Source organism: Molothrus aeneus, chromosome 3, assembly GCF_037042795.1.
Source record: "Molothrus aeneus isolate 106 chromosome 3, BPBGC_Maene_1.0, whole genome shotgun sequence".
In the NCBI taxonomy this organism is placed as follows: Eukaryota; Metazoa; Chordata; class Aves; order Passeriformes; family Icteridae; genus Molothrus; species Molothrus aeneus.
Genome location: NC_089648.1, coordinates 7,495,482 through 7,514,535, shown reverse-complemented (window position 1 = coordinate 7,514,535; position 19,054 = coordinate 7,495,482). Strand labels below are relative to the sequence as shown.

Here is a 19,054-nt window from a genome sequence, read left to right as displayed (position 1 = left end):
GAGGCACTGGAACAGGTTGCCCAGAGGAACTATGGATTCTCCATCCTTAGAAGTGTTCAAGACTGGGTTGGATGAGGCTTTGAGCAACCTGATCTAGGGGGGTGGCATCCCTTCCCATGGCAAGGGGGTTGGAAAGAGATCTTCAGAGTCCCAGTGTCACTGTCATATTTTTGGAAAAATCCTCTTTGCCCAGGATTCTTTTCCTGAGAAGCTGAGAAGCCTCAGAGAAAAAGGAAAACAATTCTCATCTCATTTGCTTCTCTCGTGTTTTGCTGCTTTGGAATGTGGCTGGAGATTGGTTATCCAAGATGTGAATTGTTTTGACTTAATGACCAATCACAGTCAGGCTGTGTCGGACTCTGAGAAGTCATTAATTTTTAATTATTCTCTTTTAGCCTTCTGAAACGATCCTTTCTCTATTCTTTAGTATAGTTTAGTATAGTATTCTTTAATATAATATAATATCATAAAATAATAAATTAGCCTTCTGAGAACATGGAGTCAGATTCATCTTTCCTCCCCCCGATGGGGGACCCCGAAAATACAACATTCCTTCCAATCCAACCCATTTACAATCCTGTGGCTCAGGAGAACACACCTACCACACAATACCTGACCAGGCTGCCATGCCAGAACAGCCAGGGAGAAGACAAGCTACTGCATCTGAGCACATGAGGAGGTAGGTGGGAATGTAGGCTCAGACAAGTCCAGGTTTTCCTGCCTAAGAGTATTCCATGACCATTTTGAGTCTAGACACTTCCCACACACCAGCCCACAAAGAGTCTTGATAAATACAAATACTTAAAGCAGTATGTGGCTCTGAAAGAGAGCAGACTTTCACAAATTACATAGACCAAAATGGACTGTTTTTGGAAAAGAATCTGGGAAAGAATTTGTACAATTTTTGCTTCATTATGCATAATTTAACAGTTGAGGGAGGCCATGTGAAGTGCCTTAACTAACCTGCTCATGAAGAGCCAGCATCAACAAAAAAAAAATCGACAGACCACTTTGAGCATAGCAGAATAAAGGCACTACACCAGGAAAAGATGCTGAATTCAGCATCACTCACCACCACACCACCCTTCACAAGCAAGTGTAACAGCAACACCAGAGTCCTGGGACAGAAGGACTGGGCTTTGCACCAAATTTCTTTTTCAAGTGTTACATTAGGAACATTCTTCAGGCTTGTGGACCTTGCAGCAATATTGGGTCAGGTCGGCTTCAGCAATTCCAAGACCCCACACACAGAGCAACTCCAACCAAACTCACAGCATTCTCCCCTGAGGGGACCTCCTGCTTGTTGGCAATCAGCAGCTCCTTCAGGTCATTGGTGGAGCAGACCTTCCTCAGCTCATCTTTGATGCCCCAGATCAGCTCTGTCTGCTCCTGTTGACAAAAGCCAGCAGTTTAGAAAGCAATCCACTGCAAGTGGCAAAGAACACTCCTCAAACTGCAGTATGGGCACAAGGTTTTAGCAAGTTCATGTCATCTTACACACAAATTAGGAAATTAAGAGCTCCAAGAACCAGTAACTTTACCAAAAGGGAGAGTCACATCTTCTACCAAACACCTAAAACAGATCCTTAAAGTCATATCCTTCAAGTGTCAATGCCCTTACTTACTCACTTATAAAGGTCTCAACATTCTTTACAAATTTCACCTACCTAGCTGACACTGAGAACAGTGGGGATGTGGCAGCATTTGAGCCTTCCAGAAAATAAAAAAAAAATCACAAATGCTGATTGCCACTGTTCATTTTTTTAAGGTAACTAAGCATTAGAGGAATTGCTACCAGATCAGATACCTGCAGCAGTGTGGAGAAGCATGCATATTCTTTTGGGTTTTTCTACAGAACTTGAAAGGGTTGGGAAGCACAGAAGCATCCTAAAATATCTCAAATACTTTCTGAATGTTATCCATTGGCTACAGTCAAAAATGTAGTCTGCCCTGGAAGAAGTGGTTTACTGGGTTAAGTGGTGTAATTTTCAGTGTTAATGATCATGCTCAAGGAAATGTTGTTAAAAAAAAGTGAACCCAAACTTAACCCTGATCCACAAAGTGCCTCCATTTGTCCTAAAAATCTGCACTGCAGCAGCAAAACCTTAAAAATATCTTTTTTGAAAATTATGGTGCTGCCACACAACAAAAATAAACTTTTGTACAAAACCAGAGCCAGCGTTTTTCTACAGCTCCATTAAGATCTCAGTTGCAGCAAAGTCAGATTGTTTGTTTTTTTCCTTGGGAACTTTTAATAAATAAAAAATTCCTGAAGCTCTACTGGGGATTCTTCCCACAATATTCTAAAAGTGACAGGTAGAAATCACAATTTGTACCCATGAACTGAACATATCTTGCCAGAGGGTGAAAAAGATTTTTCATTAATCTAGTTGCACACTTTATTGCTGTTTAATTTTTACAATGAGCTATTTATTGTTTTCCAAGCTCTTCTGCAATAGTGCTCGGGCTCCAAGCTCCAGCCACCACAGCCAGCTGATAGAGGAAGGAGCCCAGACCCAGCCTCTCAGAAAAAAGGCATTTAACCTAATCTCTTTAAATCCAATAAGCCCAAGTCCTAGAGAACATCCTTCCTGTCTTTGGAGAGAAAGGGGCAAAGCCTCAGTGCCAGGGCACAAGGATGGTCTGGGCTGCCACTGCTCTCTCTGGGTACAAGGTACTGCCTTCTCTAGAGGCTCTTCTAGAGACTCTTCCAACCAAGCAGCTCTTAGGTTGTGAGCAGCTAAAACTCACCTTCAGCTGTTTCTGCTGCTTTGATTCTTTCTCTTTTTCTTTTTTCTGCTTCTTTTTTGCAGTCACGTTTCCATCTACCTCTTCTCCTTTTCTCTTTCTAACAGAGAAAAACAAAACAAAACCACACACAAATGAAAGGAAGTTGTTGAAACGGCTGTCCAGCAGTTACCAGGGCTCAGATTACTGACTGCCAATATCTGCAGAGGCTTGAATATCCTCAGTTTTGGCAGGCAAATCCATTTTTCAAATTCCTCAGTGATAGATTATAGACCTGCACTTGGCTCTGCAATGTGAGCTGCCTCAATCAGGTCAGGTACATTCAGAGGTTTTCCACAGAGTAACTGTGTGGTGTGGGAGAAGAGCACGTGAAAGACTGCAACATTCTCAGGCATATTCATCTATATTCATCTCATCTATTCACCTAGACACCAAAGGCATACCTAAGGATCACTGAACAGTTCTCCAAATTTGGGGAGGTGTGGCAATGCAAGTTAAAAGACCACAGTGTCCTTCAGCTGAATCAACAGCTTGATCAGCTTAGGCAGTCTATACTGAAATAAAGGAGAGCAAACACAGTAACTTTAATGAGTTAACACACTAGGAAACTAGAGAGTATTTCCCTAGTTGGGTATTTCCCAACTCCCTAGGAGTATTTCCAATATTCCCTAGGAGTATTTCCCTAGGTGGGTATTTCCCACCTAGTTTCTCTTCAGACTGGAATTAGGTCAGGCCTCTGAAACCAAACAGGTGCAAGTTTCTGGAAAAATTCAGTGCAAGCATTGGAAAATGCTTCCAGGCTCACAGTGCTTTTGTGATATACTGTTGGGAGTTGCATGTGTGGAAATTTATTGCTATTTGCTATTTAGAGCTGAAGGGAGAAGTTATAGAAAATACTGCTCAAGAAAGACTAGAAAAAGAAAGCCAAATGAAAACTGGGGGATTTTGGCACACTTCAGAGTGACAAGGGACTTCAGAAGAAGATCATTTATGTTTCCAAAGTCATGTCATTCCCTTTGTTTGCCTGGAGTGTGTTCTCCTTGTGAGGATGCCAAGGGAAATTCTATCCCAGCTGAGACAGGACAGGCCTGCAACTCGAGGCAGAGCATGAACACAGCCTGGATCACACACTCCATTTTGAGAGATGCTTTCTGTTATGAAACATCAGCCAGTTCTCTTTTTAAGAAAGCCTCTCTCAACTTTGTAAGCTGTGGCTGAGGGTTAATGTCAATGAAGTTGACATTTCTGATTGCTCTCCTGCTTACAATTTTAAACAGTTCTCTTTCTAGGACCTTGCTCCCACTAAAAGTAAGAATGTCAGGAGGTGCTCTCCTCCCAGAGACTCCTGCATGAGACCTGTAGTTCCAGTAACTTGCCTGGCCCTAAAATTGTGCTCACTTTATTTGCAGTGGCCACACCAGCCCACCATCAGCACCTGTGACCAAACCACAGCTCAGAGCACTTTGAGGGACTGGTTTGACAGATGTCATCCTCCAGCTGTGCCCTGCCAGGTGCCATCAGTGAGCAGGGGTTGTGCTGCACATCTCCTGCCTCATGGTAGGGGGAAACACCCACACTGTGCTGCCAGCAGCTGCTTCAGAAAAACTTCACCCTGTGTTCTGAATCAGGCAAGCAGCAAACCAGTGTGGCAGGACTGGCTCCAGCACACACACACAGCAGTGCCTCCAAAAGTCCCCAGGCCAAGCAAATTCTCTCTCCTCCTTGGCTGCAGCTCAAGCTGGGAGCAAGACCAGAGCATCCACTGAGCCCTATCAAGAGGACAATGACTTCCTTAAGTTATAACAGAGTCAGGGATACACAACAGAATCTGTGAAAAGCTTCCCAGCCTGAGTGCAAAGTGTTCTGCACCTTCCCAAACCAGGATTAATGATGTCAGTGCTCAGGAGGGGTGCCCAGCCCTGAGTATCTGCAGTGCCTGCTGACAGCCAGGCTGCCTCCAGCAAGCCAGCACTCACTCCCACACTGTAACTTGTCTCCTAAAGGAGCCAATCCAGCACAGCAGCCCCTGGAAGGTGATCACTCTGCTGAGAGACCCTGTGACCCAGGGAATGCAGCCAAATTCCAGCAACAACTCTCTTTTGGCAGCTTCTCCTCACAGTCAAAGGGACAGCAGTGCTGTGCAGAGTGGTTACAGTACCTGCTCCAGCCATGGAACAAACCATGGAGTGGGAGGGATCATCCCAAGTGCAGGGAGGTATAAAGCTATGGGTCACCACCTTCTCCTTCATGCCCAGCAAACACCAATCACTTTATACAGCCTGGAGAAGGGAATGGCAAAGCTGACTTCATCTTGCAGCTTCCCAAAGCAGCACATTTTAGAACAATCTGTAAACTCCACCCTCACTGACACAAGAACACACACACACAAGGATCTTCCATCCTTGGGCCCCAAGACCATGTGTTGCCCACAGCAGTGAGGTGCTGCTGTGTACACCCCTTCTCCTGCTGGGCAAGGGACAGCCCTCCACCTCTGACAGCTACAGCCCCACAGCTTGCCTGGAAGGACTGGCATTTCCCAGGCAATGCCAACCACTTCTCACCTTCAGGGAAGACACACAAGATTTATTCCAATTTCAGAGGAGATGAAGAGGGAAGTGAGCTGTCCCGCTGTGGCCTGGCCCTTCCTGACCATCTACTCTATTTTTCACATTCACCTCTTCCCCTCCCTACAATGAAAAGGTGGAAAGGACAGTCACAACAACCCTGGATAAAGCAAGCAGCCCAGCAGGGAGCAACAAGAAGTCCTTTTTTCACCTGCTCTCTGTAAAGCACTGCCAGACTGTTGGTGACCTGAGCACTTAGCATTTGCCTCAGGTCACCTCTGCAGCTAATCCAGTGCTGCATGACATCTCCAGAGTGACACTTTACTCCTGACCTGGGCAGCAATTCCATCTAAACAAGTGAGGCAGAAAACACAGGAGGTATTACAGCTCAGAGCAGGAGGACAAAACACACACTGCCAAAGAAATGCTGTCAAAAGGAGCTCACAAGCTGCTACTGCATTTCCTACACCAGCATCCAGGCATTCTTTCCACAGAGAAGCTGCAGGCAAGGACACAAGATCCTCCTTTCCCAGCTCTGCAAAGTGTTAGTGCTTGGGCAGGACAGCCCATAGCCCAAGGGAGGGCTGCATGTCTCACCCAGAACTGGCTGAGAAAGGAGCCAGGATCCTTCCAGTAAATCCTCCCATATTTGGTCTTCACAAAGAAAGGATTTTCCAACTTTTTCTGGGTAGCCCTGCTCCACACCTCACCTGTCTCATCTGAAAAAGGCACACCTCAACGCCACTTTTACACAAAGGGCTGACAGGGCAGTCACCAAATCTGAGATTCTCCTCAAAGTATGGGCTGGACATGCAGCAGCAGCACCTGAATTTGGATGTGTCACATCTGAATTGCACAGGCTTCTGAGTCAAGATACAATTCTAATGCAGTATATTTAGAAATATCTTTAAAGATAATTTTAAGAATCTCACTTGCAACAGACGCTTTAATATAATTTCTGCAAGAGGCTGTAATTTCTGCTGGTAATTTCTGTTATCTGATTGAATGCACAAGGTGAATTATCCTAGGTAACTACATCTCATTCAGTTTTCTGGAGTGTTCTTCCTTTGTCTTCTCCATAATTCCTGTGCTTTCTTGGCAGCAAAACCACCAGCTAGTTAGCACACCACACTCCTCCACTCATGCTGTTTATTTACACTCTCACCCATTATTTTTGTTTGACAGGCAACGATTTTTCCAGCTGACCCTTACCACCCTTGGCTCAAGCACAGCCCAAAGAGCAGAAGGTAGTGGAGCACAGCAGCCAGCCAGCAACTTAAAGTGTCTGTTGCAAGGCTGAGGAGCTTGCTCAGGAGGTGCTTAGAAAGCAGGAAAGATGAGACATCCTGCTGCTTTTCTGGCATGAGGTCCTGGTTCACATTACCCTCCATCACCAGTGCAAGCTTTTTTCCACTGCAATTCTAGGCTTTTATTTACACAGTGACTTGGCAAACTGCTCTGTGGCCTTTCTTTACAAAGCCTTCATATTCTGCATAGCATCCCAGAAGTGGCCCAGAAAAGCAGAGTCAGGGCAGACAAGAGAAGCACTTACACAGTCAAATCTCTAGAGCTCTGCTGAGGACATGAGAGAAAACTACAAATAACCCTATTAAACTCACTGTTCTAGGACAAAGCAGAACTCACATCTCAGCACAAAATGCAAAGGACTACTTGAAAACCTGTAAGTGCATTAAAATACTGCACTTCTGCTTACACTAAGCAATGCACACAGAGGTAAAATCCCTGCATGGAAAGACAGCAGGCTGCCCAACAGATGCACACATCTCCTCTTGGCCTCTGCCAGTTCAGCTGAGAGAGGTGAATAGAACAGAACCTGACAGGGCTCTGGCCAAAGCCCCATCCTGGGGTGCTGCAGGACCCCCCACAGCACCCACAGCACTGCCAAATGCTTCTGGAGCAGTGGCTTGCCAAGGAACTGCACACCACACACATCAGCTGCATACCTGAAGGACCAATACTGACCAAGACTGCACAGCTGTGACACGGCCATAGCTCCTCAGAACAGACATCAGCCTCACTGGACATTTTCATGGTGAATCTTGGCAAAAGCAAAGTTGAATTCAGTCTAAAATGCACACAGAGAAGCCCAATGTTTTCCAATGACAAGATCTTCCTTATTTGTAGGATCCAGAAATACCTAATGTTCCTTCCTTCAACGGGACAATACAACACTGGTTTGTGTTATGAAGCATGACTCCAGGCAAAGTCATTTCAAGAACAAGTAACAAAAGCCTTCATTAAAAAAAAAAAAGATTCACAAAGCTAGCAAGTCACCTGGAAACACTTCTCTGTCAGTACAGGTCCTGTCAAGAGCCTCCACTGCAAATCTCAATGCAAGGCAATGAAATTTCAGACGTACTATAAAAGATTCAGCAAACAAAAGCATCCAAGTGGAAGCACTACATGGCAAATAAACACCATTATCAGATTCAGTGCCTGTCACAGTTCAGAAGCTCATAGATAAAAGATGTCAAATCAATTCTCTAACAAGTGGTTTGAGCAGAGAAACCGCTGCTGATAACAGTATCACACAAGGAGACACAGAGTCCAGTATCCTTTTGTACTACACAAGCATTATTTTATGGTTGAAAGCCCTGAATCTGCCCTCCAAGTCACACCTGCAGCTCTCTGCATTTCCTCAAGGCAGTCACAGGGGAAAACTGGGCTGCAGGTTCCCAGGGACAGGGAATGTCTGTTGTCATCTGCCTGAGGTCACAGGAAGAACCAAACCTTCCTATGACAAATATTCCTCTAATAGAGACAACAACATCCCATAACACTTATCACAGATGTATTTAAAGGCAATGCCTCCTCCAGACAACACAATTTCTTACACTAACCACCTACCCTTCACTCTTGGTAGCTGGGAGCTGCTTCTTCAGAGTTTCTTTATCTTCAGCTTTCAGGATGCTGAAGCCCAGGAGCTGGGTGGCGCCGTAGGCAGGGAGGAAGCCCAGCTCTGCCCGGCGGCTCACGAAGCAGTCGGGGTGGTACCAGTTATCAATCATCCCCAGCTGAGGCTTCTCAGGATGCACCATCTTCTTGGAAATCCTGATCTGGCCCTGAGGGAAATCAAAGTAACATGAGAGCAATTGTTAGGCCATTCTGGAAGGAGCAGGATGTTAACAAGTTACCAACATGATGCTTCCTAAAAATCTGTGAAGCAGTAACAGTTCCTCCATCAAAGTCTGCAACTTTTGTTCAAACACTTTCACTACAGTTCCTCTACCATTTTCATGTACTCTTGCTAGGTTGAAAAAGTCACCTTTTAGGGCAGTTTTCTATTCAAAATCCACTCAAACTGGGTAATCCTGTTGCCTTTATTCCAACTTCCTGTAAACTTACCAAGTAAAACTCACATGAACAAGCTTCATAAAAGCCCATCTCATAATTAACTATGTCCCTATCACTCAAACATCAATGCTAATATGATCTTATCCTGTTTTACTGCAAATTACCTTTCAGATGTCCAACAAGAAGATGGTTTGCAGTGCAGCAACAAGCAGGAAAAGCTGCAGTTAGTGGTGGCTCTCTTGCCACCGAAATGTTGGTGAGCAGCATTCCCAGCCTGCTCTAAGACCCAAGTGAAAGGAGGGATCACCAGGCTTGAAGCTCAGGCTACAATGCCTGAGGGATGCCTTTACTGTCAGCTGTCCAGGACACAGCTGCTACTCAGACACAGAAATGCAGCTCTGCAAGTGCTTTCCATATGCAGGACAGACAGGAAGCAATTATAAAAGCCACTGTTTGAATTAAAACTGGTGAGAGAAAAGATGAGATGGAGAACTTTTTTACCTTTTCTATTTTCTGCTCACAGCCTTTGCAAGTACTTCTGTTAGACTTGGCATATTCTGCAGCAAAGTCATTTAGGCTCTTCTCAGCCTTACCACCTCCTTCCTGTTCCCCTCCTTTTCCTGGAGAACAAAGCAAAGACAGAATTCAGCTTTAATATGCATTCCCTTATTTTCTTATTCTCTGTCCCAGATTGTTAGCAGTCTGCATTAATAAAACTCTTGGGTTCCAGCCACTCATTTCATTTGTCCAGCATTTGAACAGAGAGCAAGACAAGCAGTCCATGCTCAAAATCACCAAAGAGCCACCACAACCATGCACTGAACTGAAGGTACCACTAAGAAAACACAGTACAACAAACTAAATACACCAATCATGATAACATGAAATGTTTTTCAATATATCTGCCAAGTGACTTGGCTTTTTCTCCTCACTGATTTAACATGCTGGATGATACTGTCAGCATCCTCACCCTGGAGGTGTGGAGACATCTCAGCAATTCCTCTGACATCACTTGCTGAAGCGACATGGACATCAAATCACCGTAACAACAGCACAACAAAAGAGAGCACAGCTCCAGATGAACCTCCAAACACCAGGAGGCTTCTGCCTACCTCCTCCAGGGCCTCCAGTTTCAATGGCTTTCTTGATTTTCTCCTGATCTTCCCAGCGAAGCTCGGGGAAGCCGTCAATGTCTGCGTGGGACACAAGTCGAGCCCGCTTCCAGAAGCAGCTGTAGTGGTGCCAGTGAGGGACTTTGCCATCAAACATGGGTGACTAGCAAGAAAAAGCACATAAGGCCAAGATGAAACAATTCAAGCAGGTTCAAGGGGAAAAACAAAACAAAGCCCAAAATAAAAAGGAGTATCTGGGTAAGTAGCTTCTGAACTGTGACAGGGTAAACACACACAATTTCTTCTTTCTATTTTTCTTTAAATCAAGAGATGGATACTATTTAGGACAAAGTCCAAGAAGACAATCTAGTAAGACAGACAAGCTGCTGGAGAGATGTTCCCAAAGTGGAAAGACATGGAAGGAGCATTTAGCTAGCTTAACCAGTTCATCACCCTGCTGCTCAGACCATCTGTTTTACTGAAAGAAAAAAAAAAAAAGTCACAACCTCAGCATGGCTGCACCAGCCCCTGTGCAGCACAAGAGGCTGCTGACCTCACTGCACAACCCCTTTGAGAGCCACTTCTCAAGTAAACAGTCTCTATACTGGAGAACCCTTGGCAGGCACAAGATAAGATGGGCAGCTCCAAGGATTGTGGCCTGAGGGAACTCCTGAGTGGCCTGCAGGAGGTAGAGACAAAATTCAATGGAAACACCAGAGCCCAATAAAAATTCTGCATCAGAGGTCAACAGCAGGCCACAAAGATGATCAGAGGGTTGAAGAACCTCTCCTGTGAAGACAGGCTGAGACAGTTTGGGGTGTTCAGCGTGCAGAAGGCTCCAGGGCTATCTTATAGCACTTTCCAATACCTGAAGTGGGCCTACAAAAAGCTGTAGAGGGAGTTTGAGTTTTCACAAGGGCTTGTAGTGACAGGGTGGTGAGGCACTGGAAAAGGTCACCCAGAGAAGCTGTGGCTGCTCCCTGGGAGTGTTCAAGGCCAGGCTGGATGGAGCTCTGAGCAACCTGATCTAGTGGGGGGCATCCCTGCCCACTGCAGAGGTTGGAACTGGATGATCTTCAGGGCCCCTTTCAGACCAAACTATTCCATGACCCTGTGATCAGGACAGAAGCACCACCCAAATCTTCCCTGAAGTGCAGCTCCAGAGTGCCCTGCCCCACACCAAGCAGTTGTTTTGCAAGTAAACCATTTATTTAAAACTCAGACACAGTGGGTACCATCCTGGCATCATTCCAGTTACCCACCAGGCAAAATAACCTTACAGTGGTTTGGCTCCAAATAACTCACACAAACAGCTGCTGTACTAATAATACTCAGTGCTGTGTAATTATAATTGCTGATGATACAGAACTGACCTAGGAAAGCCTTCCATGTGTCACTGACTAACAGGAGGGAGATCTCCAAGCCAAAACCATCAGCAGAGCTTTGTGCATGAGCAGGAGGGAAAAGGAAAGGGCTTCAAAGACCACAGCATGGCACCAGGAGATCTGAGAGCCCAAACTACAGCCAACCATCCACCCAAACTGTACGAGCATGTGGGAATCTACAAAATTAGGGGGTTTTGGGAAAGCTGCAAAAGGCAGGCCACAGAGGCAGCAGAACTGTGATTAGAGCTGAGCAGCAGCCATGAGATAGGTTAGCAGAAAAAATATTTAAACTGTAGAAAAGCAAGGACAAATAGAACAATGGTCTGTGTATTAACGCTTGTCTAGAATAATTCTCTAAGCTACAGAAAAGTTTATCTAGCAAGATATTAGGAAGTTTTAAGCTTAATAATGGTGCTCTGTGCATTGTGTTTTAAGGCTTACAAGCAGGTATTGTATTTGAAATAAGCAAGCATTGTTTTAACCAAAGGTACCTGTGCTTATAGTGGTTGGATAGAACTACTGTCAATATGTTTTGCTTTGTGTGATTGGTCAAAAAACTTATAAAGTGAGTTGTAACATTAAGTTCTTCATCTGCTGCCTGGGATGTGAGCTGATGGCATCTTCCCATTGTCATAATCATGTAATGAGACTGATGCTGGAAAATAAAACAGCTCAAGGCACGTTCCCAGCAGCCCCATCCCGTTTGTGATTTGTACAGAGCCCCAGCCAGCATAAGAGGACATTTTTATTTCCAGATGGGCTCTTCCCACAAGCCAGGATTGCACACCCAGCTACCCTCACAGCAGCCACCCTGCAGCTGCTCTCAATGTGTCTGTAAGTCACATGCAATTTTGGCACTGCAACATGGACTCTGGGCTTGTGTCTAGAGCTGTGCAGGAGGACTCGAGGCTGGTCCCAACACAAAGGCTTTGAGGGCACAAGGCACTGGGGAGTACAAAAGAGAGCAGAGCTGGCTCAGTCTTTAAGACAACCATACAAGCAGTCAGTAATCTCCTCAACATGGAGTTTCAGACTCTTCTCTGTGTGGAAAATGAAACCTCTAGGCAAGCTGGGCCTTGTTTACTCAACTTCTCTCAGCTCACCTATCTCTAGACCATAGTTTCCTAAACAAACTAAGGAAAAAAGAGACCAATTCACTTTCATTGTGCCCATTCAGATAACAGAAACCACTCAGTTCCAGCTGGAAGCAAAAGACAAAGCTGGGCTCGTCCTGCAGGGCCTGGGTGCCTGCCCTGTGCCAAGCACACAGAATCCCACTGCCATTCAGAGCCCTTCACTTGAGGAACCAAAACAAAAGGGAGGTTACAGGAGACAACTACAGCCTTGGTGTGTATCTCCCTTTAATTTCTTCAGCACAGTTTGCAGAAGAGCTCGATGCACTGGCACAGAGGCTGCTCTGCAGGGCTTTTTCCCCAGGAAAAAGCAAGGGACCTGCTGCTCTGGTGAAATTCAGGCATTTACAGCGGGATGCTCAGCAGCACGGTGTGCTCTGCCGGTACAAAAACTGGCAGAGGGCACAGCAAGCAAATTCAAGAGGTGGCGGGGAAAATAAATAAAACCACAAGTGTTTGGTGTAAGATCACAGTTCTGGAGAGATGTCTGGACACGAAAGGCAGTGGCTCTGTGAGGAATGTCACGGTCCCCAGGAGCTCCCTCCACGAACCAAACCCTAGCGAGAAAAAACACAACTCCTGCCCCCGGTACTGATGAAGGGCAACCCATCCACATCAGCCTCAGCTGCTGGGCAAGCCAGGAAGGGGAACAAACGTGAGGAAGGGGGAACAGACGTGAGGAGGAAGCCGGAGCAGGGGAGGAGGAGGAGGAGCAGCTCAGGGCAGACAAAAGGAGAGGCAGCGGGAACACGTGCGAGCCAACGCCGCAGCTCGGCCCGCACCTTCCCCGGGGGAGGAGGCTCTGAGCACAAAGGCACGGGCAGGTATTTCCCCTCCGGGACAGCAGCTTTGCCTCCAGCCCCGGCAGAGCTGCCAGCCCCGCCCGGCAGCCAGCAGGGCCCCGCAGCCCGGGCGAGGCCGGGGGGACCGGGCCCTTCCTCCCCGCCCCGCACAAGCGGAGCCTCCTCTCCCAGGGGCACAAGCGAGCTACAAATAACCCTGTCTGGAGCTACGTCCTCCACACCCGGCTCCTCGGGACCCACAGCATCCATCCATCCATCCCCCCACATCCATCCGCAGGGCTTTGCGCTGCCACGTCCTTGCTGCCTTCCGCAGACACACACACACACACACACACACACACACGTAAGCCTTTGCTTACCTTCCACAGCAACACCCCCAAACTCAGCCCGCCCCCAGCACGCCGCAGGCGCCCCCTCCCCTCTGCCCTGTGCAGCCAGCGGGGACAGAGTCCCCCCCTCGTCCCCGGGACAGCGGCGATTCCCTCCGCATCCTCCCGCAGCAGGCAGGGATGCCGGCTCCGTGCACAGCTCCCAGCCCTCCACACAGAACGGGGCTCTTCCCTTCCTTCCAAAAGTGAGCTGAGCAGTCTCTTCCCCAAAAGGCAAATAACACCACGAGGGCGGCGGAGAGCACACCGTGCCTTCGCGGCCCGCTCGCCAACTGCGGTTCCGCTGCTCCAGCTGCCGTGTGCCAGCAGCTCAGCCAGACCCGGGCCCGGCCGCTCCTCTCCTCTCATCTCCTGCCATCCGGGGCTGCCCCAGCCCCTCACCGCTTGCGGGCCGCAGTTCCTCTGCGTCGCATGCAAAGCGCGCTCCGAGCGGGGATTCCCCGGCCCGGCCAGCACACCGAGCCGCTTCCCGGGGCGCGGAGCTCGCCTCGCCCCCCGCACGGCACACAGCGCCTCTGTGCGCGCCCCGGCCCCGCACGGTGAACTTTGCACGGCTTGTGCTCCAGCCGCCCCTGCAGCCCGGGGGAGCGGGGAAAGCGGCTCCCCCCGCCCGGGAGCGCTGCGGGCACGGCTGCCCCGGGCACCGGCGCTGCTGCGGACACGGCAGCGAGCGAAGCCGCCTCTATTAAAAATAGGCTGCGCTCGCCCCCGCAGCAGCGAAAAGCGCGGCCGAGCGGCTCCGGAGCACCGCGGAGGAAGAGGAGCCGCGGGCTGGCCGGGAGCGGCCGGATCAGCCCGCCCCCCGCCCGCAGCGGCCCCGCCACGCGGTACCTGCACCATGAGCGCCAGGCGCAGCGAGTCCTTGGCGATGCTCTCGCCGCACTTCTTGCAGGAGGCGCGGCCGCTCTTGGCATACTCGGCCCGGTACAGCTTCTCCGCCGGCTCCGCCATCGCCGCCGCTCCCGCGCCCGCCGCCGCCGCCCCGCCCCGCGCCGCGCGCCCGCCGCCGCCCCGCCCGCGGCAGCGCCAGCCGAGCGCCGAGCACGCACCCTCGCCTCGCCGGCCGGGAGGATCCGCCGCTCGGGCATCGATTGCGCAAACCTGGAGGTTCCTCCTGTGTATCAATGGGAGGCGGGCGCGGCGGCGCGGCTCGTGCTGCGCCCTGAGGGCCGCGGGTTCGAGTCCCGGTCCCGCGAGCATCCTCCTCATCCTGTCCCGCACCCCAGGGACACAGAGCGGGCTCCCGTGTCCTGGGAGAACCTGAGCTCAGCAGCTCTCCCGCACACAAATACTGGTCTCGTGATGTCACCTGCAGGCGAGCGTTCCGGTGGTGCTCCAGGACGAGGAGCGATGGCCGTAAACTGAACCACGAGAATTTCTAGAACATGAGAATTTCCCCCCCGACATGAGGAAGCGCTGCTTCACATAAGGGTGGCAGAGCGCTGGGACAGCTGCGCTGGGAGGTCATGGGGTCCCTCTCTGGGGACAGTCCAAACCTCTCCTATGTCACCTGCTCCAGGTGACCCTGCCTGGGCAGGAGTTGGAATGGTGATGTCCAAAGGTCCCTTCCAACCTCGACAATTCTGTCATTGTGTGCCCTCCAGCCCCTGGGGCTGCTGACAAAATCAAAGAAGAGTGATTAGATAAATTAAATCTGGATATTTTCTTTCCTACTCACAGTAGATAATTATCCTCTGCTATCAGCAGAGGGCATTGGCTCTGCAGCTTCCAGAAGGAAGAGGAGAGCACTGAAGTTACTTCAAGTATTTGTCATTAATTTTATAGAGATTCTGCAATTAGGGATCAACCAAGCCCCGAATGGGCTGGAGGCAGCTCACACTGTCACTCAGAGATGCACACCTGTCACAGACATCTTTTCACTAAAAATCCTTTCTTTAGGATTTTTCCTTCTGAGAAGCTGAGAGGCCTCAGAGACAGAATGTAAGCAATGGTTATCTGCTGCTGTGGAATGCAACAGGTGGATCTGTGATTGGCCCATGTTGGATGTTTATAATTAATGGCCAATCAAGGACCGAGCTATCTTGGACAGAGTCTGAGAGAGCTGCCTTTGTTACCATTTTTTCTTTTCTATTCTTAGCTTAGCTAGCTTCTGAGAAAACCTGTCCTTCTTTTCCTTTTTAGTATAGTTATAATGTAATATATATATATATATCATAAAATAATAAATCAAGCCTTCTGATCATGGAGTCAACATTCTCATCTCTTCCCTCATCCAAGAACCCCTGTGAACACGGTCACACACACCAGCATCTCACCCAGCCCGAGATGCCGACACATCTTTCATCCTGTGCTGCCCTTCTCCAGGCTGTCACACATGCGCTGGGCAGGCTTTGCCTTCACAGCCAGCCCCCCGCCAGCCTGGGAATACCGGCGTGCCCGGGAGGACAGGATGGATCCCCATCCCTGGAATTTGGGGAAGGGGGAAAAGAAATCTCTGCGAAGCACTAGATGGTGCTGCGAGCACACAGACACACAGAGGAATGAATCTTCGCTCCTGCTGATCGCTCCTTCCAGGAGCTCCTGGCCCAGGCACCAGCGGTTCGGAGGCAGAGCAGCGCGTTTGGTCCCACCCTGGGGGAAAATGGGGAGAAAATCCCATTCTGTGGCATTCACATTCTCTGAACAGGGAGAGACATCCCCCTCTCCCGCTCACAGGATTTTTCCTGGAGAAGCACAGAGCGAAGAAGAGAAAACAATTCTAACCTCTGTTCACTGCTCCTGTTGTTTGGCACCTGTGGAATGGGTTATGGAGATTGTTTACCCAAAGTGGTTTGTTAACTGGACACCGGTGAAAGTTGTTTTGAGTGATCAGCCAATCACTCGAAGCTCTGTCCTGGCTGTCCCAGTCATGGGTTTTTCTTAAGTATGGAATCTCTTTAGTATTTAATTTAGTATAGTATTAGTGTAATATAACATAGCTTAAGAAAGCAATTTTTCAGCCTTCTGAAATCATGGAGTCAGAGCACATTATTCCCAGTGCCTGCTTCTACCATACCATTCACTTGGAGAGTTCATCTGCATGACCTGGTGGGTGGCCCCTCACTCTGCCTGGCATGTTTGCCCTGTTTGAAGGTGACCAGCAGGGAGATGTGGAGTGGCATTCACCCTGTTCTGCAGAACTGCTGCCACCCTGCTCCATCCGAGGGCATCCAGGAGGAAAGAAAATAAACAATTAAGGGTTATAAATAATATGGGTAAAATAATAAATAATAAAAATAATAAATAATAAAGGCAATAAAAAATTAAGAGTTGACAGAGAAGAGTTATCCCAAGTGAAGTCAAGGGACTGTTTAACCCTGATCCTGCTTCTGTGAGGAGCTGACATAAGAAAGGCCAAACAACCACTGCTTGATCTTCCAAATATTTCCCAGCCTCGTGAGATTTGTGGCTCAGGGATTTCCTGTGTGCCATTATCCTGGGGGGAATTTTTCTTCCAAGGATTTGTCCATTTTCTCTGAAGAAACCCTTTTGTTTATATGTTATTTATTTATAGTGTTTGAGCAAAAGAGCAATGACTGCTTGTTGGCGTTTCCTCTGGCTGGGGCCACTTTCCCTCCTAAGAAAAGCAGCCCAAACACCAAAATGCTGCTCTGCATCTTGCAGCCTAGACACTTGCAGAGGATCTGTAAGATGTCATGGAGAGCTGTGCACAGACATGCACAGGCTTGCAAGCACGAAAACAAGCGAAGAAAGTGACTGTAACAAATGGCTGTTGTAAGCTTAACCTTTTTTTCCCCCAGTTATGAATGCATACTACATTAACACTAGTCCAAATGGGGTTTAGTGGATTTTCTTTTTGGAAAGGGGTAGGTGACTGCTCTAAAGGATCAGGCCCAGAGCTCTGGGCACTTAACCCTTTCAGCCTCATTTGAGAATCCCACTGGAGTTTGTCTGGCTACAACCAGTGTGTTGCTTTGAAACAGGAATGTCTAAATAGCAGGAATTACATTGTTATGGTTCTTCTTGTTGCAGTGTAATCTCCTCTGTAGGCTAAGTGTCATCCTGATTTGTGGTGTCAAGAGTTGCCAAATCATGTTAGTTCCTTCCATAAATTTATTGATCTCAACAGAGCTGCCTTGCTCTCTGTCTTCCCAAGTGTGACACCACGTGGATCACAGCACATCCCTTCCTCTGTCCCAGGGCAGTGGGGACCAGGGAGTCAGTGCTAACACAAACAGAAACCAAGTTTTGCTACAAAACAGGGAATGCTTTGGCAGCAGCTGAGAGAAAGGGCATCTGCAAGGCCACTTTTCTGGGGAATCATCATCCCTTTCAGTAAATCCAGTTCTTCCAGAGCCCTCATATTTAGCTGCTGGGTTTTACCAGAGCCAGCAAGCAAGAGCAAGGGCAGTTAAAGAGAGAAAGATCTTTGTGACCCCTCACTTCCCTATATTCTAACAATATTCCCATCTCAGTGGAGTGATGATTGCTGGGATCCTGTTGGATGATGAGTGCTGCACCAAGGTGTGAGACCAATGGTTTGTTTGTCCTCTCTGTTCCCCAAGCAGAACTCGTGGCTATCTATTGTATTTGCAGGGAATGCCCCAACAAAGCAGGAATGATGCTTCTGACTCCATGTTCTCAGAAGGCTAACTTAGTATTTTATGATACTATATTAGATTAAAGAATACTATACTAAACTAATACTAAAGAATACAGAAGGGATACTTACTAAATGCTTAAAGGATAATAATGAAAACTCGTGACTCTTTCCAGAGTCCCAACACAGCTTGGCTCCAATTGGCCAATGACTGAAAACAACTCACAGCAGAATCCAATGAAACAATCACTTGTGGGTAAACAATCTCCAAACACATTCCACATGAGCACAACACAGGAGAAGCAAATGAGCTAAGAATTGTTTTCCTTTTTCTCTGAGGCTTTTCAGCTTCCCAGGAGAAAAATCCTGGGCAAAGGGATTTTTTCAGAAAATGTGAATGCCACAGTTATCCTCAGAGGTGTTTTGATTATCTCCATATACTGACACTGAGATGCCAGACTGGCTGCTGGTGCTTACAGAGCAGCACTTCCCAGGAACACCAACCCATACCTCACACATGCCCATGGGCTCCCACAGCTCACTGTGCTGTGGACAGGAGGGTAAGTGAGGAAAGGGGTGTAACCACAAGGTCAGCTTTGCAGGCTTCATCATAACTGTCAGGATATTTGGAATTTTCTTACAGCCTCTGTTTTTGCAATCTCACCTCTAGGATGCCCTCAGCAATTTCTGTTCTCCAGAGGCAAACTGCACAGAAATGGTAAAGCAGAAAAGAATGGCCCAAGAAACCCCAGCTCTGGAAGTTCTGAGTGTCTCAGACTGTGAAATTCAGTACCAAGCATGCAGGTGCCTGGCTTGTGACTTCAGGGCACCACAAAGAATTACAATTTCTTTTCTGGGCCATTTTGCATTAGATTCCTCTGAAAGGCAGAGGGAAGTAGGTCAAACTCCTGGTACCAGGAAGACATAAGTTATCTCTTCAGTGTCACAGGACCAAATGCTTCCCCTCAGGCTGTGCTGACAGAACCCTGAGCACTAAATCTTCCAGGCTGCCTTGCTTTGGGCTCCATTTCTGACACATGCCTG

General features: G+C 48.1%; 1 protein-coding gene across 1 annotated transcript in view; it reads right to left on the bottom strand.

Moving 5' to 3' along the window:
* The window catches only part of PARP1 (poly(ADP-ribose) polymerase 1), a 32,359-nt gene extending 17,938 nt beyond the window's left edge, over positions 1-14,421 (bottom strand). Inside the window, exons 1-6 of the mRNA XM_066546203.1 lie at positions 14,281-14,421; positions 9,740-9,902; positions 9,129-9,247; positions 8,181-8,395; positions 2,752-2,848; positions 1,273-1,389 (exon numbers count right to left, since the gene is read on the bottom strand). Of these exons, the coding sequence (XP_066402300.1) occupies positions 1,273-1,389; positions 2,752-2,848; positions 8,181-8,395; positions 9,129-9,247; positions 9,740-9,902; positions 14,281-14,400 (831 nt within the window). The 5' untranslated portion in view covers positions 14,401-14,421. The remainder of the gene's footprint in view (positions 1-1,272; positions 1,390-2,751; positions 2,849-8,180; positions 8,396-9,128; positions 9,248-9,739; positions 9,903-14,280) is intronic.
* Positions 14,422-19,054: the final 4,633 nt, after the last annotated feature.